The sequence below is a fragment of the Panthera tigris genome, chromosome D4, assembly GCF_018350195.1.
Source record: "Panthera tigris isolate Pti1 chromosome D4, P.tigris_Pti1_mat1.1, whole genome shotgun sequence".
Classification (NCBI taxonomy): domain Eukaryota; kingdom Metazoa; phylum Chordata; class Mammalia; order Carnivora; family Felidae; genus Panthera; species Panthera tigris.
The window spans coordinates 80,247,903-80,270,622 of record NC_056672.1 but is presented as its reverse complement, the minus strand read 5'-3'; the positions used below and the strand labels follow the sequence as shown (position 1 = coordinate 80,270,622).

General features: G+C 57.1%; 1 protein-coding gene across 11 annotated transcripts in view; it reads right to left on the bottom strand.

The window, feature by feature from the left end:
- LOC102964095 (DAB2 interacting protein) overlaps positions 1-22,720 on the bottom strand; it is a 121,603-nt gene that overhangs the window by 28,593 nt on the left and 70,290 nt on the right. Inside the window, exon 1 of one of the 11 annotated variants that reach the window (XM_042963804.1) lies at positions 16,730-16,751. The exons of 4 other annotated variants lie outside the window; for them this stretch is intronic. Coding sequence is in view for 4 of the 7 variants with exons in the window: in XM_042963805.1 (XP_042819739.1) it covers positions 4,128-4,222 (95 nt within the window). In the remaining 3 variants the exon portion in view is untranslated. 6 more of the 11 variants (XM_042963812.1, XM_042963809.1, XM_042963808.1 and 3 more) reach the window with 6 other exon arrangements.

The window sequence follows — 22,720 nt, the reverse complement described above, 5'->3', positions numbered from 1 at the left end:
GAATTCAGAGATGAGCTGGACGGATCCTGCCCAGAGGCCCCCACAGGCCGCGAGAGGCCACCGTCCACACCCCAGACTCGAGGTGCCCATGGCAACAGACCTCTCTAAGATGGAGTTCTGTGCTAGGCACTGCAGAGGAGTCAGAGCCAGAACTGGGACCCCAGCCCACAGGGACCCCACAGCCTGACCCAAGAGGCCCAGTCAGCCCCCCCCCCCCCCCCCCCCCCCCCCCGTGCCTAGAACGAAGCTGGCACAGGGCAAGGCTCAGGTCCCTCAAGCTGAACTGACGCATTCAGGTAGGACTCCTGAGAGCTTGAGGGGAGTGGCCGGACCAGAGGGAAGCTGTGAGGCAGGCTGAGGTCAGGTTAGAGCCCAGCCAAACCCTCACTCACGTGTGGAACTCGGTGAGGCCGGAGCCTTTCGGCACGCCAGCGACACCACCTCCGCTCCTCCAGCTCTCTCTCTCTGGAGGCAGCCCTCACAAACCTGCACTGTGGCCACCACCCCACTCAGTTCTGGGTGCTAACAGAGCTCCCCCGGCCCTGCTCCAGTGGCCTATTCACCCCCATCATAGCACTGACCTAGGCGGGGGGCGGGCTTGTAGTCCCCTCAGCTGCAAGACTCTACCTCGGGCCACCCCCCACGCGAGGCAAACTCCAGGCCTCCCTCCCAGGATAGGGCTTCATACCTCAGTGCAAGAGATGCCCTGCCCCAGGTGCTGGAATAGCCACCCTGCCTAGGAAGGGCTGGGAACCACAGCACCCTAGGCTTGCTGTCCAGGGCTTAAAACCCAGCTGGCAGGCTGGGACCGAGCTGTTTTCCGGCCCAGCCTGGAAATCCCTGCCAGGTAAGGATGCTGGGAAGGCAGAGTAGGGACCCAGGATGTACAGAGGGAGGAGCTGGTGTCCTAGGGGGCTAGGGCCCCCTCTCGCCTGAACAAGGTGGCTGGGGAGAGGAAAGGGAGGCATGGTTCAGTAGACTGACTCTGCCCAGGGAGAGCCAACGAGGCTCTGGGTTTACAGCCCAGGAACCCAGCAGGCCCAGCCCAGACCCCAAGCAGCCAGATCCTGGAGCCTACGGCTGCACAGCCCTCCTCTTTCTTCCCTACCACCGGGTTCCATAATCACACCCCAGCGGGCCCAGGCCTCCCTGGGAAGGTTCCTGGCTGAACAGAGGGCTGTGGGGAAACTCACAGTAAAGGCATCCTGACTGTAGCTGGGCAGCTGTGACCCTCCCAACCTCCTGTGGGCTTCTCCAGGCTGGGGGACCCAGAACAGAGGCCGAACCCCTTGCACCCGAGTTGACTGGGAGGGGGAGTGGGGGCAGCTACTCCAAGGTCTGGCAGGCTATTTCTGCACCGTCTAGAGGGCCAAGCTCTAACTGCTGGCCTGTGGGATGGGGGCAGGGCCAGTGGGCCTGTGCTCCCGGATTCCCATGCAGACACGTATCCTTCCCGCTCGGCCTGGAGCCCGCCCGTTCCTCCTCTCTTCCCCACAAGGCTCCTGGCGAGAGAGAAAGGGGCACATGAGGTCCAGAGGGAGTTGTTCTTCTGTGACCCTGGTTGGTAAAATGTCCTGGCAGAGGTGAGTGTGCCCCTGGTGGTGGCTATAAGATGACCGGGTTTCGGGAAGGGAGAGTGGTCACTTGGTCACTTCCTCAACCCAAGAGGATCACCAAACGGCCTAAGAACCACCTCCTCCAGGAAACCAGCCTTGACCCAGGCCCACAGGACCCCCAAATACCCCCACACCAGCCCACCCCACCAATTACTCAAAGCAGGCCTTTACCACACCATTCCTTTGCCTCATGTCAGCACTGGTAGGCCAGCATCTTGCTTACCTACAGCCTCTGCCTTCCCAGGCTGGGCAAAAGGTTCAATAAGGCAAGGAGGGAGGGTGGAGGGTACCGCAGACTTCCCAGGCCCTAAGGGGGCAGCAAGTAGGCACGGACTCCCTACCCAGGAAGCTCAGGAAAAGGAGGTGATCAGGTGCTGGCCGCTGCCTCGCTCCCACTCTACTCCCAGGAGAGAAGGGCTCCACCCACAGGCACTTGCTTTTTCACTCTGCACAGGGCGCTCAGCTGCTCACTTTGGCGTCCTTTTTACCAGGAATATTCATCTACTCATTTCCCAGAAAGGTAAGGGGTTCAGGAAGCAGCAGTTACCTGATGTGTCCAAAGCCCCTGCTAGGACGGGGCCCTGGTTGCTCTGGGAGCCCTGCCCACGGCTGCCTCATGTGGTGTGGGGGGTCCGGGGCCTGATGCCATTGTACACAGGGTCTCTGTGTCCCCCAACCCCTGCATCAGGTCCCTTCCTGTCACTCCCACTGCATGGCCTCCTCCTGTGGTCCCTGGAGACCAGAACCACCACACCAAGCAGGGCCAAAGGCCTTCCCACGTCTGCAGCCCAGGAGCGAGCTCATTCTCACAACAACCCTGCCGGGCACGCCACATGTCTACACTGGGCTCCATGCACCCGGCCCTCCTCACCAGGGCAGAGCTGGCACCCCTGGGCTGTGCCCACAGGAAACATCACACATATCCCTTTGATGAACCCTCACAAGGCCAAGAGACAGATACTGAGTTCACCCCTACTTTACATGGGAGAAACGAGCCTGCTCGAGAGGGCAGCCCCTCTCCACACCTCACCCCCCTGGGGCCACTTCTTTATCCGGAAGAGGAGGGTGTTATTTCAAACAGAAATCAATAGTAATGAACATGCACTTAAAAGGTGCTGTAAAGAGGATTTTTCAGGGAGACCCATCTCTTGGGCCCTGGAGTCCAGAAGATGCGGTTTCTGGTCAGGACTGCATGGGATTCAATGCCAGCCCCGCTGGCCAGGGCCCACCTGCCTGTTCCACCTCACCCTGGGCTGCTCTTCTCGACTCCCACAGGCAGGCCTCCAGGCATAGGCTGTCCCCTCATCCTGGCCGACCTTCAACTCTTGGCATCAGTGCACCCTCCTCCACGAAGCCTTTCCGGACTCCTCAGAGACAGCAACCTTGTACGTGGTCCCAGAGCCTGAAAGTCATCAGGCTATGCTGGGAAGGTCTCTCGTGACCCTCTTTCTGCCTGGCAGGGGGCTCCTAGTAGATAGGGCGGGGTCTGGCTCAGCACCAAGGCTCAGGGCCCTCGAGTTCCCAGACCAAAGTCCCAGTATCCCAGCAGCCAAGGTCAGCTAAGCTCCGGGAAGGAGGAGGAGTCAGCTAGGATAAGGACAATCCTCCCCGGTGACAAAGATGAACCCAGCTTTGGTCATCAGGGCAGCTGCCTGCTCACCCAGTACCTCTGAGAAATGCCCCTGCTCTGGCTTTGTCCAGGTATGGGGGGCTCCCTCCACGTCTCCCAAGGCCAGGGGTCACTGCACCCTCCATGGCTGCACCCCCCTCCCCACTGTCCCATCCCTCCGAGACATCCCTGAGTCCTAGACACAACTGATTCTCTAGACTCTAAACAGACCCAGGGGATTAGAAGCCCTGGATCCCCTCCCCAACCAAGGCCAGTTGCTCGGGCCTTTACCTCCATCGCATGGAATCCTCATACTTCCTGGCAAGGGGACGGTGCCATGGTTCCCAGACCATCGATGAGACAGCCAAGGACACAGGGTAGGGAGACCTGCCCTGGACTCCTCTGCTCCAGAGAGCTATCTCGGCCAGGGCCCGGGAGGCAGTGCGGGAGGGCCTCCCCACTGGCCGCCTCCACCTAGACCACAGCGGCAGCCTTCCGCCGGACAGGCCCCTCTGCCGTGCCCTCACAGCCCAAAGAGAATCAAGCCACAGTGCTCCAAGCTGGTGTTGAGCCCTCCCTGAGACGCCCCTCACACCACACCCAGACAAGTGACCTAGACTCTCCTCCCCAACTGGTCCCTGCCCTGCCCTGAACCCCTTCCCCCTCAGGGCCTTCGCCAGTACAGTTTCCAGAAGCCCCTACCACCTCTCCCTGCACCCCTCTGCCTGACGAAATCCTTGTTTCTCGGCTGTCAAAGCCCAGCCCGCATTCGGCCACCACCACCGTGCCACTCCGGTCTCGCGAGGCAGACAAGGGCTCACACCCAGGCCACGTGGCTGAGCCCCGTGCCACACCACTTGCCCGAGCCCCGTGCCACACCACTTGCCCACCTGTCTCCTCACCTAGCTGTCAGGACAACCACCAGGACTGAGGTACCGCACCCCAGAAGGACAGGGTGGGTGAGACTCGAGTGAGCCAAGTGAGACTCGAGCCCCATCCGGCAGAGTCTAAGGCTGGCTCCATCGGTGCCCCCATCCCTTCTCTGTCACCCCCAGGCTGCCGAGCAGCCAAAGGCCACGGGCAGCCGACCTGCTCACCATGACCCACTCATTCCAGGTCCGGGAGGAAGAGCCAGGGGGGCTGGCGAGGGTGGGGCAGCCCCTGCCCAGGAAACGGGCGAGGGAGCCCCTGCTAGAGATACAGCCAGGCCCCACAGCAGCTCATTGTGAGGGCTGGGGAGCAGGAACAAGAGGACATTGTCCCAGCTCCTGGGCCACTGCCTTATCTGATAGCCTTCCAGCCAGCCCACGAGCTGTTTTTCAACTCCAGCCTTTTTTTCTCTTCAAAGGTTACTGACACAGAAGTTTAGCAAATTCCCCATTATTTCAAGGAGGGAGGAGACCCACAAACAAAAACTTGCGATAATTAAAAAGCCCTATCTGACACAGGGAGGACGTTCTCAGCTACTATGGGGGGGGGGGGAGGGGGGGTGTGCGGGGAGCTGAGAGGTTGTATAGCCTGGAAAATGAGAGGCTCAGAATCTCCTTCCAAATCTCAAAAGGGCAGAGAGAGCTGCCCTGCATGCTCCCACCAGAGGGCAAAGCCGGGCCCAGGAGAAGCCAATCGTAGCTCAGGCACAGCTGACCCCAAATGGGTCAAGCTGGTTTGGTTTTGGAGGAGTGAGCACCCTGTCTGTGGGAGTGTGCAAGCAGGAGCTGGGAGCCCCTTTACACATGCTGCGGAGGGGATGCCTGCGCTGCTAGACGGCTGCTGGGTAACAGGCCAGGTGCACAGGTAGGCAGTGGAGTAAGGCCCAGGGGCAGACACACATATACCCTCCCCACCCACAGCTGGGAACAGGGAGGAGGGCAGGAGGGCCTGGTGTCACCAGTGCCCAGCCATTCCTCAAAAACCACTCAGCCTTGATCATTTGTAAGTCATTCAACTCTCCAGGCCTCGGTTTCCCCATCTGTAAGTGGGGAGAGTGACATACATTCCTTACAGGACTGTTGTAAGGATCAAGTAGGAGTGCAGGGGAGGGGTGCCCGGGGGGGTCAATGGGTTAAGTGTCCGATTTCGGTTCAGGTCATGATCTTGCGGTTCATGGGTTCGAGCCCCACACTGGGCCCTGTGCTGACAGCTCAGAGCCTGGAGCCTGCTTGGGATTCTGTGTCTCCCTCTCTCTCTGCCCATCCCCCACTCACTCTGTCTGTCTGTCTCTCTCTCTCTCTCTCAAAAATAAACCTTAAAAAAAAAAAGATAGTGCAGGGGAGAGGCTCCAGAAAGCAGGGGTAAATAAATGCCAGCCGCTCATGACAGTTCCAGTCCTTCTGTCTGCTCTACACACTTGCCTCAGTAGGAACAGGGGGGCAGCTGTGAGCAAGGCCAAAGCTTCCGGGGTGGGTGACGCTGCTGACATTTGGGGTGATAAGGACCCCTCAGGTCATTCTCTGTTCCTTTCCTCTGACCACTCAAGTCCCTCGTTTTCTCCATGCCTCAAGTCTTCCCCATCTGCAAAATGGGGACAAATTACATCTCCCCAAATGCTCTGGGATGCCTCAAAAAAAAAAAAAAAAAAAAAGCTCTTAATTTCCTGAAAGAAAGGAAAGGGTGGTCAGTATACCCTGCTGAGGGGGCCACTTTAGCCCCTTTGCCCGTGACTCCTGAGCACAGCGTTCCCCGACCCAATGTCCCACTCATGCTTGTGTGGTCCCCTGCCACTGCCCACGGCCACAACCAGGACTGGAGGGGGTAAAAGTCCTGGCCAAGGTTGGTCTCAATGGAGGAGGTGCCCACCTGGGGGCTGGCAGGACCTGTGGACTCTGGAGTCATGTCAGAACATGCCAGGAGGTCCAGGGAGCTGTGCTGGAAGCCTCTGCCCACAGCGGAAGGAGCCCGGTGCTGGAGCGCAGTCAGGGGGGAGGACACCGCGTCCTGGGACACAAACAGGGCCGCACCCCACCGGGAACATCCAGCAGAGCTCTCTCTCCCCAGGCCCAGCCTTGCCCCTCCGGCCTGGGAACTCACTGCTGAGAAGGCCAGTGCTCACTCTGGCCCAGCTGGGGCCCCAGGGGAGGGGAGAAGAATGCAGCTGCCTGGTGGCTCCCATGGCCCAGGGGAGACAGAGCCTGTCCTTAAAAGGCAGGCAGGCAGGCAGGCTGCCTGCCCTGCCTGGGAAGCCTTCCTGGGATGACAGAGCCTGGAGGCATGGCCCCTCTCGGCCCAGCATTCTGTCAGTCCAAGGCAAGGGGGGGCAGTCCTAGCAGTCACTAGATCTGGTGTGACCCTATCTGAGGGCTACACTGAGCCCTGGGCTGGCCGGTGCCTGGTCTCCAGCCTTCACCCTACCCCTGCAGCCCGTGCCTCCCCTCATACTGCAGGGCTGAGCTGGCAAAGGAGGGTCCACACCCTGACTACCAGGACAGGAGGATGGGACGGCTCATCACATGCTATGGCTACGGTGCAGCCCGAGGCCTGGCTCCCAGGAAGTGCCCCAGACATGCCGATTTAATGATCGACACTGTGGCCACGTGCACTTAACAACCACTTAAGCACCTACTATGTGCCCAGCTGTGTGACAAGTATTCCTGCCAAGACGATGGCCTTCTCCCAACATGGCCCTGCACAAAAAGCAGACGGGGGGAGCCGGCACTCAAATAGGTCCTCAGAGCCCCAGCTCATGGAGTGACCTTTCCCATGCATACCCCGGTAAATCCAAGGACTTGATGAAGGAAGCTTTAAGACACCAGAGGCAACAGGCTAGGGATGTGGAGTGGCTTGGGCGGGTCACAGGGTCCAGAAGTGAGAGCTGGGATCCTAACGGCCACATCGCCCTCAGCTGGACAGTCCTGGTACCTACGTGATGCTGGGCCAGGCCCTCACTGAGAGGGAGACAGGAGGGCGGGGAACCCGGCCTGGGGGGCCTGGGCTCCTGTCCGCCCTTAACCTGCCTGTGACCTTGGGCCCCCCTTTCCCTTAAACCCACAGGCTTGCTGCACAGCTCTGAACAAGCTCCCTCCTCTCTAGGCTACAGTTCCTCACCTGCTTCCAAGAGCGCCACAAAAGCCCCGACACGTCAACTCTCGAAGAACATAAGGGACCGGATACTAAATACTACAACTCCTCCCACTGCCACCACAGCCACAGTACCTTCAGAGTGATACCTCACTGCTGCCTGCAGGTGACTTGGTGTCACGGTGCTTGGGAAGAGACCAGGGACATGAGGAGTACTGGTTCTGGTCCCCTCGGTGTCCTGGCCACCCCCCACCCCCACCATTTCCGGTGTGGTTCTGCAGCCCTAACGGAGTTTTCAAAAAGCATTCGGGAACACATTTACCTCCGCACATCTTACTTTCTTTTGGGGGGGCTGGGGGGGCAAGGGGCATGCAGAGTGTGAAGAAACAAAAAACTTTCCATCTAATCCCCCAAGTCACCCTGCAGCCTGAATAATTTTGAGTTTTTAATCAATAGCTGTCAGACTTGTCAAATTACTTTGGGGACCGCAAAGCAGTTTTTAAACATTCATAAACCTCAGTAGAACAGCGAAGTGCCCTGAATTTTAAAAGAAGAGAATCTGAGCAACACTCATTGAATAGGATGAGATCTGGGCCGATCGAAAGTGAGTTGAGGCCCAAGCGCCCCTCCTGTACCTGCTCCTGGTCCCCAGGAGAAACAGCCTAGAGCCTAGCCAGGGTGCTCAGAAAGATCGAGGGTGACACCCTCAAACCCTCGGCCTCCCTCATCCTCCCCCAGTAAAGCCCCCACTCCCAGCCCCAGAAGCACAGCACCCAAAGCTCTGACCCGGGCCTCGGGCGCTGACATGGCAGGCCCCAGAGGACCTGGACTGTACCCCGCGGCACGCAGGTTGGCCCTGTGCTCGAATGCCCTTCCCACCTTCTCCACTTAGACGACTCTTGAGAATGGTTCAAGGCCCTGGCAGAGGTGTTCCTTCCCCGCGAGCTGAGTCTGTGCCTGTCTCCTTCTCACACATGTGAACACACCCATCCACCCCCTTGGTCCCGCAGATCACACAACTGAGTATGGGACTGGTTTCTGACTGGTTCCCCAACAACGCCCCCCTCCTGCCCCCCGCCCCAAGCAGCAACCATAAATACCTCCAACAGCTGCCTCCGGCCTTGGGGACTCATGACCCAAGTGGGTAAAGATGATGAAATTAAAAACAAATGAGCTGAAAACCAAGGACTTCCATCCCACGGAAGCCACTTCCCCTCTGGCTTATCTAATTCCTCTCAGCTCTCTACCTTCAGGAAGCCCTCCTAGGTTCAGCTGGCCCCTCCAAGGAATGTGAGGGAGGGGGCTGGGGGCGGGGCACAGGCAGCATCTTCTCCCCTCTCATCCCCTCCCCCTACTACCCAAGCGCCATGCCATTTGGCCTTCTGTTCTGTGCAGGTTGTCAGGTTAGGGTGACAAGGCGATGTGGGGACTGTCCTTCCCCCATTCCTGGGCACCAAGCTTCCTGCCTCAACCCAGGACCAGCCATTTGTCACCACAGCCCCAGCTCCTGGCACCATGCTGGTTGATGACCAGTCTAATGTAGTGAGGTCTCCTTCCTTACAAAGCTCCGTGACTTAGGTCTCCGTTTTTTCATCTGTAAAATGGGGATGACACCACCTCTGACATGCAGTGAGCCCTATGACCAGCCCTGGTTCTACCCTTCCCTGGGCACTCTGCCCCTTCTTGCCCCTGCTTATGCCCCCACTGCTGGTTTGAGTTAATCCAGCGCCCCAGTATATAGCTACTGAGTGCCTCCAGTATGCCAACACTGAGCCCGGGGACCTTGGGACGCCGGCTCCCTCTTCCTCCCAAAGCCCGCTATCTGGGTGTCCCAGCGGGTGGGACACCAGAGCTCTGCTTCCCAGACTGTAACTGGCAGGAAACAGCCAGGATCATTCAACAGCAGCAACACAGCAGGAGAGGGCGGCTGCCAGCCACAGGCTCTCAGGCCACCAACAAAGGCAGGAACTCAAGATGTCAAAGACTGGGGTGTAGCTGCTGAGTTCCTCCTGCTCCTAGCGACCACGCATCAGAGCCACCTGTGGCGCTACAATGCCTGCCTCACCTGCGACACCCCACACCTGGGAAGGGCAGGAGGCAGCCAAAGGGTCTCCTAAATGTGGGCTTCTGATGCTCACGCAAGCGCAGCCACCTCAAGACTTTGCAGGGCTTCCAAGGCCAGACAACATGCCAGACGCTGAGAGCCCACCATCTTTTCCCACCCGCACTGGCTGACTCTAGGATAAACTAGCCCAATATGTCACTTGCCACTTGGCGCACAGGATTCCAACCAGTAACACCATATACTTTATTTTTTCACGTAGGCTTCCACCCAACGTGGAGCCCAACGCACGGCTTGAATTCACAGCCCTGAGGTCAAGACCTGAGCTGAGATCAAGAGTCGGACACCTAACCAACGGAGCCACCCAGGCACCTCTGTCGCACGCTTTTAAATACAGCTTCCCAGGTACCTCTCAACCCAGCAGCACTGGGCTGTCCACTGATGCTTGGAATGCTCCCAGCAGCCAAGTTCTCTGTACCCATCAATCCTGGCTCAAAGACCACCACCTCCACGACACATGCCCCCGCAAAACCGACAACTCCCTCCAGGGTTTGCCTCATGCACACCACCCACCCCCTCACACACTGGGAAGTGGAGGCTCGGAGGGGTCCAGCAGCTTGCCCCAGGTCACAGCTCACAGCCACCAGGGCAGGGCTGGAGGCCTGGCAATTTGGGCTCTAGCTCCAAACTATCGTCACTGCTTGTCAAAGCCTCAGGCTTTCACCAAAACCACAGAAATCGTATGAGCACATGCAGCAACTTTCAAGGAACTTACAGAAACCCTGGGTCACCAGAACTATACACTGAGCCCTGCCTTTGTCACCTCCCGTGCGACCCTAGGTAGATCGTTTCCCCCATCTGGCAAATGGTGAGAAGGACACCTTGCTGGAAGGAGTCCCATCCACCACCGGCCTCCCGGTTGTGACAGCAAAGGTGGCTGGGACCAAGGGACGCGGAGACTTGTAACAAGCCAGGGACAGTGCTTAGCACTTCACAGCACTGGCTCCTTTATCCCTCGCGATCCCTCCACCAGACAGTTCATAACAAGCTGAATCCCTGCCTCTTCTGGAGACAGAGGTACTTCCCCAGGAAAGACTGCCACCTCACAGTACCCTGGCTCCCAACCGCTGTTTCAGACATGGAAGCCGGAGCTGAACACACCCCGGGCCCAGAACAGCCTTCCAGGTCTTCCACCGCCCCCAGCCTGCAGGCCCACGGATCAGGGAGCAGACACAGGCGGCGGGTGGGTGGGTGGGGGGGGGCGCGGCGGCGGAGGAGCCCGGCTCCGGGGTTGGGGGGCTGGGGTGGAGATGACATGGCCCCCCAACCCCAGCCCGGCCCCACCCAGCCCGGCCCAGGGTGGGGCGACTCAGAGCAAAGGCCAAGATCCTCTGTTCAGAAAACTTTTCGGCCATTCCTAGCATTTCCCGGTTCTCAAAGAGGTTAGGCCCAAGATTTGGCTGTGGGAAGAAGCACCCGACACTGGATTTCCTCTCTTTAAAAAATAAAACCGGCAGCAACACTTCTCAGTTTTCCGCTTTTTGGCGGGGCTCATCTGTTTTCCACATTCTGGGCGGGCGGCACATGTCTACAGAGACACCATCACTGGAGAACAACAGAGTCCCCAAGATCGCTACCTGTGACAACCCCTCTCTGCCCAGCCTGCTCCCACCCATCTCACGTGGGTCTCCCTGGGCCCGGGACACTGGTCAGGGGCCCTGGGGCTGGCAGCTTCCCGCATTCCAACCTCCGCTCAGGCCGGTCAGGACAATCAGGCCACTCACCATCCCTCAGCACGGCCACCAGGATCACCAGGATCACCAGGATCGCCAAGCCGGGGGAAACCGAGGGCCACGCCAGCCACCGGTCTGCCCGCCGTCCCCCACCGGGCCCAGCCAGTCCAACCGCGCTCTGGTCCTAGACATACCACTCCAGCTCTGTCCGCTGGGACTAATCACTGCTAGTTAAACAAAGGCTAAGTTCCAACTCTCTGTAATGTGCTTTTAAAGGGCCAGTGTCCCACTCGGGGCTGCCGGGGACTTAAAGGCACAGATCCCTTTTTCGGTACAGGAAACCAAGACCGCAAGAACCAAAAAAACTCCCCCAAAGTCATGACCAGAATGGAGGCCTTGGGCTTCTCAGGAAGATCTAGACAAAATGCACAATACTAAAAACCCAAATTTCACCTGAAGAACCCCCAAAACCCCAAAACGCGGTTGCATCTGCAGAATTAAGAGCAGACACCGCAGCCACAATTCTTAGGCGCTCACTATGTGCCAGACACAGCGCTTCACGCCTCACAGCACTGTCCCAGGATTCCACACAGCCACTCCACAGACAAGCATTCCCTGGACCCCATGGAGGAAGCTGCAGCAAAGCCGGTGAGCCCAGGCAAAGCCAGGCTTCCTGCTCCCACCTGGCCCCTCCGGAGGGAGGCCCGCTTTCCCCACCCCGGCCCTTAGGTCCCACCTGTTCCATACCCACTAGCATCTTTCCTTCGTGGGTAAAATGCAGGGGTTACATGGGGACTCACTTGTTGCAGGTGCCCAACCACTGGGCTTTCTGTCTGGGCCTCAGAACCCTGTGAAGCCAGTTGGATTGTTTCCCTTCTTACAGATGAAAAGACTGGAAATCATGCCTGGACACAACACGGCAGGAGATAGACAAACGCTGGGTAAGGGTGAAATACAGAAAAAGGAGAGAGGAGGAGGTCAAGGAGAGGAAAGAGGCAGGTCCACAGACCTGCAGGAACGGGCACCTGACACTCAGGCCCTCATTCCTTTCCTGAAAGGCTGTATGGCCAGAGGTGGGGACAAGTGAGGAGAGCCGTCCTTCCGAGCGCAGGGCTCAGGCAAGCTGGCTAAGGCCCTTCCACTGTCCATGAGAATGGAGGTAGGGCTGCAGGACTTGGGGCTCTCTTAAGGCCCCTAGGATCCAAGGGTGGGCAGGGCCTGCCCAGCTGCTAGAACAGAAGTGGGCAGGGGGGAAGAAAGGAGAGACCTCACTGCCTGGGCCTTGGTACCTGGCCTAACCAGCCCTCTAAGAAAGGTGGGCTATTTCCTGGCACCTGGAGTGGCTGGGCACACTGTAGGTGCTGTTCAGCCATCCTCTATCAATCAGAAAGGCCAAGGCCAGGCAGCGTCCTCAGGCCTAACTCTGAAAGGGCCAGCTCCTTCAAAGATTACCTTTCTTGTTTCTGTTTCTGGGAAGTCTGGTAATCAATCAAGTTTGAAGCTGGGTAGGCTGCTGGTTTAAGAACACGGGCTCTGAAGCCAGACAGTTCAAATCTGGGCCGTGTCACTTACAACCTGGGTGTCTGTGGACAAGTCACCTGTTTCCCCCTCTGTAAAATGGACACTTAACCTCACAACAGGGTTGCTATGAGAAATTGATGAATTACAGAACAAGGCCTGGCTCAAAGTGAGCACTTAAGAAAGAGCAGCCGGATTACCTAGGTTGAAGGAGGCTGCCCCAGGATCTGCTAGGAGGCACAAAGTGGGAAAAGGCTTCCTGGGTAGTGACCCTGGGCAAGTCACTTCTTTCTCCAGTCCTCAGTTTCCTCCTGTTAAAAAGGTGGGGTGGAGGTCCAACTGGAATCCTCAGTGACTACCATGCAAGACCACCCCGGAGAACTTCCCAGATGCCTGCCCTCCCCCAGAAGCATCCAGGCCAGAAAGCCATGGAGACTGGGAAAGGGTGGGCTGTGGCCCAAATCCTTAGAAACCTGTAAATAGCCTGCCTCTGTGCTGCACTGCTCCCAGGCTAACTGGGGTCTGCTGGGTAGGAGGAGGTAAGCAACAGAGAAAAGCCACCTGGCCTGTTGGGAGGGAGCATAAGGCCTCCTCCTCATCCTTCCAGGGAGAACCCAGGCCCACCCCTGCCATCTCTAGGTCTCGGTCTCCCCACACTCCCCACTGAGGGGGTAGGCTCCATCTCAGGTGTCTCCCATGGGATGTTAGGCAGCCAAGCTTGCTTTCCTGTGGGGAGTTCGGCAACAGCCACACAAGCCACCCCACACCTGCTACACAAACAGCCTCCCAGAAGCTGGGGGCTCCCTTGGCTCCAAGAGCCCCCAAGGCTTGACCAGTTTCAAGGCCTGCCTGTGCTAAAAGATGGGAGGATATGGAGTACCAGAGGAAACAGGTGGTCAGGAGGAATGTCCTATAGCCTTGGCAGAGCATATGACCACTATTTGTAAGGGGCAGTGAGAGACCCGGTGCCCTACACCCCACCATCACCTCCTCACCCACAGGGTTAGTCAGTAAGGATGGTCTCACTGCCGGGAGTCAGGGTGGGGGGGAGGCGGAGTGTTGCAGGCCTGGGATGCAATTCTGGTGGTGTTACTTAGCAACTATAACCTCTGGACAAGACCTTTCACTTTTCTGGGCCTCAGTTTCTCTGGGTGTAAAACAAGGAAATACTCTATCCCCTGCAGGTAGCAGATGTAACACTGATTAACCAGAGGAAGCATTTAACAAAACAACCCAGCAGCCCAAGGACACAAATATCTGAGTGTCATTTATTCATTCAACATATACTGAGAACCCACCTAAGGACCATTAGAACTTAGGTTGTCCCCAGCCCTAGGGTCCCTCCCCCAAGCCAAACACTTTCTAAACTCCCTGCACAGCCAGCCAAACCTTGGGGGAGGTCAAGGTCTTGGCTACCAAAATGCCCTGAAAAAGATCTCAAACTTCTCTGGAAGCCAAACCACAAAGGAGCCTTCCAGAGCAAAGCTATCAGTATAAATGAACCCTAGCTGTGCTCTGGGAAAAGTGAAAACACGCTCTAAGTAAACCTAGCTCTACAATGTTCTTCTCTAGGGGCCTTGGACCCAGAGACAGACCAAATAGGGAGAGGGGGAAGAAAAGGGACAGGCGGTCCCACAGGCTAGGAAAAAATGAGCCACTACAGGGCAGTTAGGGAGCCCTGCAGAGAGAGGGAGAAGGAAAAGCCCAGAGAACCGCTAAAGAGCATTTCAGGGGGCCCCTCTAGCCCTCTGCATCAGCCTCCAAGGATTCTGCTTATAGGATTCGATGGGAGCACCAGCCACTGGTAAACCCAACAAAGAAGGAACGTCTGAGCCACCACCTGATCCTCCCCTGCTTCCCAGGGACTGGGCGGTTCTTCCTGCCCTTTCCTAACACCAGCCTCCTCTTCTATCCAACACACCTGTCCTATCCCAGTGGTTCTCCCCATGGTCCCCGAGGGCCTTCATGGGGCCGGGGCCAAGCACGGTTTCCATCCTCTCCTTGCTGACAGAGGACAGCCCACACCCTCCCTGAAACCCAGGTCACCAGAGCCTCCCTGCCACACTGAGGTTCTCCCAACTCGTTTCCTGCCACCTCACGCCCTTTCCTCCAGGGGTTGGAATTGCTCAGGCTCTCCAAGGGGGCACTCTCCTTTAGTAGGACACTTTGCTTTGGTGGTTTCATCTGCTCCTTTGCTTTCACCTACTCTAGTGTGCTCAAAGGCCCCTCTAAGATCCTATCCCCAGCCCTCCCGTCCTTTGAGCTCCAGACTCACACATCTGCACGCTGGGCTGACATCTCCTCTTGGACGCCTCATAGAAGCTCCAGCCTGAAATGTCCCAAGTGGAGTCTCAGGAGCCTCAAAAGCCAGAAGCCCTCCCTTTCCCTGGCCTTCAGGATCCATCAGCAAATCCTATTGCTACCACCTCTAAAGTCTCCCTTGCCTGCCCCAGCCAGGAGCCTCACCGCCCCCCCACCCCCCCTGGCCCCTGCTCCCTACCAGGGAGCCAGACGGATGATTTAGAAACGCAAATCACAAATCGGATTATTTAACGCCTGGGCTAGAAACCCTTCCAGCCCTCCCTCCAGCACTCGGAATAAATCCACACTCTTCCCCAGGTGGAGGAAGGCAGGTGCCTACTCTGACCTCATCCATCAAACCCAACCCCCGCCCCCTCCCTTTCAGCCTCTGCTTTCCCGCCTTGGGGACTTTGTACTTGCTGCTCCCTTGGTGGGAGGTCTTGTTCCTCCCCTGTCTGGGAAAGGCTGCTCCTGGAACTCAGTTATTCCCGAAGAGCCCGTCTATCACAGGTCCCGCCCCACCCCCATCACTCCCCACTGAAACACTTGTTTCCTTCATAGCATTCTGCTCATTCAGCCAGCAAATATTTATTTAGCGCAAACTATGTGCCAGGCACTATTTTAGGCACTGGGAATCCAGGTGCTGAACAAAGCAGACAAAAATCCCTGACTTACATTTCAGTAGGGCAACTTCACCCAATCTGGAATTACATTGTTTCTCCACTTATTTATGATCGTCTGTCTCTCCAGCACGGCCACGGGCGGGGTCTTGAATTTCTGCATCCTAAGGGAGACTCTGGAGAGCCCCTCCCTCTCCTGGTGTGAGAGCTCAGGAAGAAATGTGTGAAATGAAGAACAAGGCAGCAAAAGAACCAAATCCAGAAAGACCAAGAAGTCAAGCCTTTACTGTCTCCTAGGGCAGATGACTCTCACTGCCCGAGGGGGTCTCAGGCTTCTACAACTCCCCCCACCTTCCCCGCCCCCCCACCAGCCCTTCTGGGGGACAGACAGCATGCACAAATGGCAGCTTTGGTTAAACAGAGGGATGATTACAGGTCTGCGCAGTCACGGAAGGCTTCTTGAAGAGGAAATCTGAACAAGGCCAAACCCCCACCCTTCCAAATCTAGAGAGAGGAAGGAAAACAGATTTGTGTTTTAGGGCTCTGATGTTCTTTGCGCTAGTAGGAAAAAAGAAAAAAAACCCTGCTCCAAAAAAACCCCTTTACTTTTTATTAGTGTCTGGATCAATAAAAGTTTTAGGAGTAAAGCTTCTCTCCTGCAATACTAACTGCCAGAGAGACAGGCTAGGATTATTAAATCTGTCTCTAAGAGGCAGTGCTTTGCCCTTTTCCTCACCCGTGCGAGGAGCCCCAGGCTAAGAGAACAGAAGCCCGAGGGTCCTCATTGGCTCCTCACTGGGCAGCTTGGGGTCAAAGCCCACCTCACCAACCCTGCCAGGTCCCTAGGCCCAGATCACCTTCCAGGCACCCCACAGCCTAGACTGTTTTGGCCTCCTTGGTCCTATGTTCCTGGGCCTCTCTCTACCCTGCCACAAAGACTTGAAGTTCCCTCAGAAGAGGGCCTGATTCCCAGGAGAGAGCAGCCAGCCTAGCAACCCTGGCGGCACCTTCACTCTTCCCAAGCCCCGAGGGGTTCTCCCATTCAGTCCCCAAGGACCAGCACGAGAAGGGGCCTGGGCTAGCTGTTACAGTAGACCTTCTCAGAGCACCCAGGAGAGCCTGGCCTGAGGGCAGATGGGGTCCCGGAGCTGGGCCTCTTTGGAGCAACAGCCGCACACCCTCCAGCCAGATCCACACCCACCCACCAGGGAGGAAGTTTCCTGTGCCCCCTTCCTCCCACTGAGCCCACCACAGACCTTAGCAGTGGAAGCGCAGGCCTCTCAAATGACCCCGGTCTGGACACTAGGGGCCTGGGAGCCAGATCTGGTTTTCGAGGATGGCCGGGTCTCCACAGAGCAGGTGCTCTGGCCCGGCCCAGAATCCTGCCAAGGTTGTCACCAAGGAGTCCGAGGCCACAGAGGCCCATTCCCGAAAACAGTGTGCAGCCGGGTGCCTCTCCCAGCCGGATCAGGGGACCTCTCAGCTCGGGCCAGCATCTAAGAGGTGTGTTCAGGCGTGCTTCCCCTTCCTGCAAAGCACATGCTGAATCTGTCTTCCAAGTTGAAATTTCAAAAATTACTTAAAAAAAAAAAAAAAAAAAAAAAACAACGGTGACAACATCTAGAGATTTCCGGGTTCTCCAGGGAACAAGTGGAAAATTACAGTCTTCCATACATGTAACCACATGGCACAACCTCCAGGTACAAGAAATCTAGAAAGACTCCAGAAAACCAACAGTTGCTTCCAGCCACAGGCAAGTCTTCCGGAGCACCTGGGCACAGTGCAGACCTGGCATCAAGCTCTGGGTCCAGGAAGCTGGAGGAGCCTCAGCCAGAGAGGTCCCTTGCAGGCTCCTCCCATAAAGTGCTGACTCCGCCCAACGTACTATCCTGCCCCAGTCCCGCCTCTGGGCCTTTGCACTTGCTATTCCCTCCGAGCACCTCTGGCTCTGGGCAAGGCTGGTTTCGCCTCATTCCGGTCTCATATCAAGTCTCCTATCAAGTATCCTAGGAGAGGCCATCCCTGGCCCCTCCAGCTAAAGGAGTAACTTCCACCTCCACCCCCAAGTTACCACCCAGCTTCTTTTTTCCTGATCTGAAATCATCATGTTTGGCCCCCCTTTTCTTCCACCGTTAAGAATGTCAGGTCTGTGAGAACAGGGACCTGTTCACCCTGGTAAGCCCGGAACACCTCGGATCAGTGTGTGCTAAATGAATATCTTTCAGCATCTTTCTGCAGCAGGCCAGCCACAGCTTTGCAAGCCTTGTGGGGTAACTTGGGGGGCGCGCCAAGCGCCCATCCACCAGCGGCTCCCGGCGCATTCCAACGGGCGGCGCCACGCCCCACTCCCCAGGCCGGAAGCGGCCGGCCCGGGAGCCCGCCCACTGGGAGCCGCACGCCCCGCCCCTCCCAGGCCCCGCCCCTCCCAGGCCCAGCGTCAGGGGCCGGTCCGAGCGGCCAGCTGCCCCAGGCTGCAGCCACCTTCCGCTGTGCTCCAGCCGCCCCCGCCACCGCGAAGGCCACACCCAGGTTCCTCGGCTCCGAGCGGCAGCCCGGGGGGGGGGGGGGGGGGCCCAACCCCCTCCCACCACGCACTTCCATTGAAACATTTTTAAAGTGTGAACAAAGGCGGAGGTGCAGGCAAGGCAAGGGATTTGCCTACCCAAATCACCAGAAGGGCCGAGAAGAAGCAGGCCTTGCTTGAACTCCGTCCTTGGTTCAAGTTCCTCTCCCCCCAGGTTCCTCTCCTGTAGGAAAGCACCCATATCCTGAGTGGGACCAGCAGGGCAGGTGTAGGATTAACTGCCTGGAGGGAGGAGACACTCCGTGAGCAAGGTCAGTTGCCCAGGTTTGGGAAGACTGTGGGGGCAGACAGCCCCGGTCAGACCGTGGACCCAAGTGCCACCCCACCCGCTGGCCTGGAGATTCATCCTCAAGCCACCCTCACATAGCCCTCACTGAAACACAAATCCCCCTGGGAAGGGCACCCCCAGTCAACCCAACATTTTTGCCTGGAGTCACCCCCTTTTCCATTCCACTTGAGAAGCCCACATATTGAGCCTCTCCCACACACAGGGAACACCTCCTCTTCCAGCCCCCCCCCCCCCCCGAAGCCTCCACGGGGCAGGGGGTGCTGCCGCCCGGCTTCCTGATACAATGAGATAATGGTACCCAATCCCTCCATGTAAATATGGAAAGAGAGGCTGGTGGGGGAAGAAAGCCCCAGCCTGGGGTCCTGCCTACTCCATAGCTTCTATATCCAGAGGCACTACCGGCCCCAGTTGGGTCCACGGTGGTTTCGGCCTGCTCCAGTTCCTCCGCAAACAACTGAACTCCTATCAGGGGCCAGACTGCCCAGCACCTGTGTGCACACAGGCAGGACTTGGGCCAGGACTGGGGCACCAAAGGCTGCTGAAGAGGTCTGACTGTGGTGTCACAGCAGTGGGAAGCCCCAAACTGGAAAGTCTGTAACTCACTCTGTGCCCTGCTGTGTCCTCACTTGGGCTCAGCTCCCGCAGGTGATTCTGGCCACAGGTGAGCCAATGAGGCCTGCAGGTACCCACAGAGCCCAGGGGGCTCCTAGGCCGAGGGGCCCTTCCTTAAGCTCACAGCTTTCGTCTGAGTCTACCCAAAGTCTTCGTGAAAATTTCAAAATAGGAGAGAGGTGAGGCTGTAGTCACAAGAGAGGCCATGTTCGGGCAGAAGAAGCCCCTTTGGCTCCCAGAGCAGCCAAGGCTATGGGAAGGAGGGACAGAGAACATCTCCCAAGCATCTCCTCTAGGGTGCAGGCCCTCAACAGACCTCCCGCTTGAACTCAATCTGGCTCAAACAGGCAAGGCCAGTGATGTGACCACTTTACCGATGAAGCAGTCAAGTCCAGAGCAACTCGGGCACTTGCACAAGTTGACCCAGCTTCATCTGAAAGTAGATGTGCCTCGCCCCAGACAACCTGTTACCCATCCTGTCCTCTGACTCCATCTCCAATTCCAACACCTCTTCCTCACGGAGGCCTTCCCAGATTTCCCCCAGGCAGGAAGCCATGCTCCACCTACTTCTAATATTTTGTTATGACAAAATAGGCCCCTACGACAGGGGCTTCTCAGTACAACAGCCGTCACGGAAGGGGGTCAAAAGCCAGAAAGAAACATAGCCTTTTCATAACATATATAATTGTCAAATCACAATGTCGTACACCTGAAACCAATATATTATATGCCAACTATACTTCAATTAAAAAAAAAAAGGAAACAAGCCTGTATTTGCGGTCAGAATCCCATCAGGCTCCCACGCTCACCAGCCGCTTGATAAAAGCTTCTTCCTCCATACCCTTCTAGCCTCAGCTCAGAGGACTGCATAACCTCTTGGAAGCTCCTTTCAGAGTCAACTTGAATGATATGTAAAAGCACAGAGCACACAGTGACTTGGGGGATTTCAGAGGCTGCCTGGATCCAGACCCTCCCGGTTCTAGCACCTCCAGTGAGCCTTCCTAATCTTTAGGTCCTACCTACCCATTGCACTGCACCTCCCCTTCATACTAGCAGCCAGCCTCGGGCTGGCCTTTTCTACTCGGCCCCAGGCATGCCCTGCCCTTCCTCCAAGCTCCACCTTGGCTCCCGGGGCTCTCCTCCCCTCCAGCCCCTACTTCCCATTCTCATTCAACTTTCCAGACCTAGCTTAATTGCCCCCACCTCTGGAAAGCCTTTCCCAGGGTCCCCAGGCACAGGAAGTACAAAATCTCCCCCTCCCTCTTCCGGAATTCCTGACCTGTCTCCTGCCCGTGCTCCACTGGGTCCTGCTGTGTGCCCTGGCAGGCCCCCTCCTTGGGGTCCATTCAGCTCTGGTTTTCCAAGTCCTGGGACTCAAATAAATGGGTGATGGACATGTACACCCTGCAGGCCAGTCTTCTCCCGAAAGCTCAGAGCCCAGATGTGGCATCACCTTTTAGAGCTAAAGATGTCTCACCAACTGGGCTAGGCTCTCTGGAGAACTCTGGAACCCTCCTCCCTCAAGGAGCTTCCCCTTTCCCGGTATGCAAGAGCCAGCCCCAAGATTGTCAAGGAACACTTCCACACAATGCTTATACATCCCCTTCGGGAGAGACGTGTTCACAACCCAGGAGGGAGGACCTTTCTTGTGGCCACTGCTCTCTTCTCTCCAGAGCCCATACAGATGATGGAGGCCCTTTCTGACCCGCCCAGAACTGGCTCAGCTAGAGGAGGGTGCTGATGTCACCCACTGCCTGAGGATGAGTCTGTGGGACAAAGGTGGGCACTGGGACTGGAGACAGATGCCCTGCAGGAGAGTCGGCCCCAGGGACTGGCTGTTCATGGTCAAGAGCTGCTGAAGAGACAACTGCCCTATTTTGCCGAAGGTGAAAAACAAACTTGGTAATAGACTAAGGGCCGCCTCTGGATAGCAGCTGCAATGCACACCAGCTGTTAATTTATGCGAGCACATCTATGCTTATGTGGTTTTACCATCACCTACAAACAAATGTGTCCTGGCACCTGCTATGTGCCAGGCCCGGTGCTAGGCTTTTTACATACATTATCTCGATTAATCCTCCAGAGAGCCATAAGCCGTGGGTAGCCACAGCGACATTTTACGAAAATGAGGCCGAAACACAGACAGGTTGGAAGAGCTATCCAAGGTTACACAGCTTGTTAGTAGTGGGAGCTGGGATTCCAGGCCGCTCAATAATCTGGTCCCCCACCCCCTGTCTTTCTGGTCTAAGATGCCAGCGCTCACCATTCCAGAGCCTTGGTTCTCGGTCCCTCTCTCTGTGCTCCCTACTCACCTGGTTTTGCATGGGGAGGGGGGGCGGGGAGGGGAGGTTAATGTATAGTGTCAGCCCACAGCCACTCCCTCCCTCCTCTCCACCTGCTCACACACCTCCCATTAGGCCAGCCGGGCTCCCCACCTTCGCCACCTCCTCCCCCATTACTCCCATCTGCCAAGTCCCCGACCGGTGCCTTGTGGTGATGACTTCAGCTGGCAGAGAATCCTGGAAACTTTTCCTCCCCAGTGATGTTGACACATGTTCACTCAAAAAATGCAATGTTCCCATCAAAGTATTTGGGGCGGGGGAGTTAATTCCCACCCATGTGAAGCCCCCTTGGGAAAACAGAAAGAAAATTTACTCGAACTTGCAATAAGACACAGTCAGCATTTCTTTCTTGGTTGTCACAGTGCCAAGTGCTGGGCAACACTCAGCATGGGGTTCCAGGGACTGAATGCTACCAAGGGGCAAGGGGGAGGGGTGGCTACAGTTTATGAGACTGGCTGCTAGACCCCTATCATGCAGTACTCTGGGGTCGACCGGTGGCCAGGTCCCCTCATCCCTAAGCCCTGCCCCCAAAGGCCCACGTTCCATTCACAGTGCTCCATCAACCAGGGCCTAGCTTCCGCATCTCTCACTAGGTCACTCACTGCCCAGTCCCCAAGTCCTGTCCCCACCCCACGACAGCAGGGCCCTACCCTCGTGGCCATTACCCCATCACGTCTACACCAGTCCCAATGCCCGCGTTCACAGACCGGCCCTCCAGTTTCACCAAATCCCTAAAAGGTCAAGGAATTCAACCCTCCCTGAACTGTCCCCTTACCTACCGCGTACCCCTGGGACCAGCAACACCCCCAGTTTCCAACACCAGGCACTGTGACCTGGGTGTCTTCCTGGGGGGCAGCGGTGGCTGGCTAGGTACTAATTCATCCCAGCCCGGCCACTGGGCAACTAGAGGTACTGCCCTGTGAGGCCAGAGCAGGCTGAACTTGGGAAAGAGCCAGCCCTCTGCCACAGAGAAGATGGACACAAGGAGAGGCCTGTAGACCGACCACGCCCTGCCCACAATTCTCCACGTAAGGAGACAGCACTTCTGCAACAAGATGGCACCCATAGCCCATGCCAGGGTTCCCGGAGCGCCGGTCTTAGATGTTCCCGGCTCCGAGAGGGTACACAGAAGCATCTGATTTGATTTCCACCCAATGTTTTCCAAGAGTCTATTACACGTATCTTTGTACAGAGCTGCCAGAGTCTGACGCTCCTAGCCTCTCTCCCAGGACACGTGTCAAAGCGAGGCATCACTGTCCCACTTTACAGATGAGAAAACAGGCCCGCCAGTCCAAGATCACACAGCTAGAACGTGTGTGACATCGGTATACGAGCAAGTGAACAAGACATGCCATCTCTGCCCCCAGGAAGCTGGCAGTCCAGCACAGGAGGGACAGAGACAGACACCAGCGCCACCAGC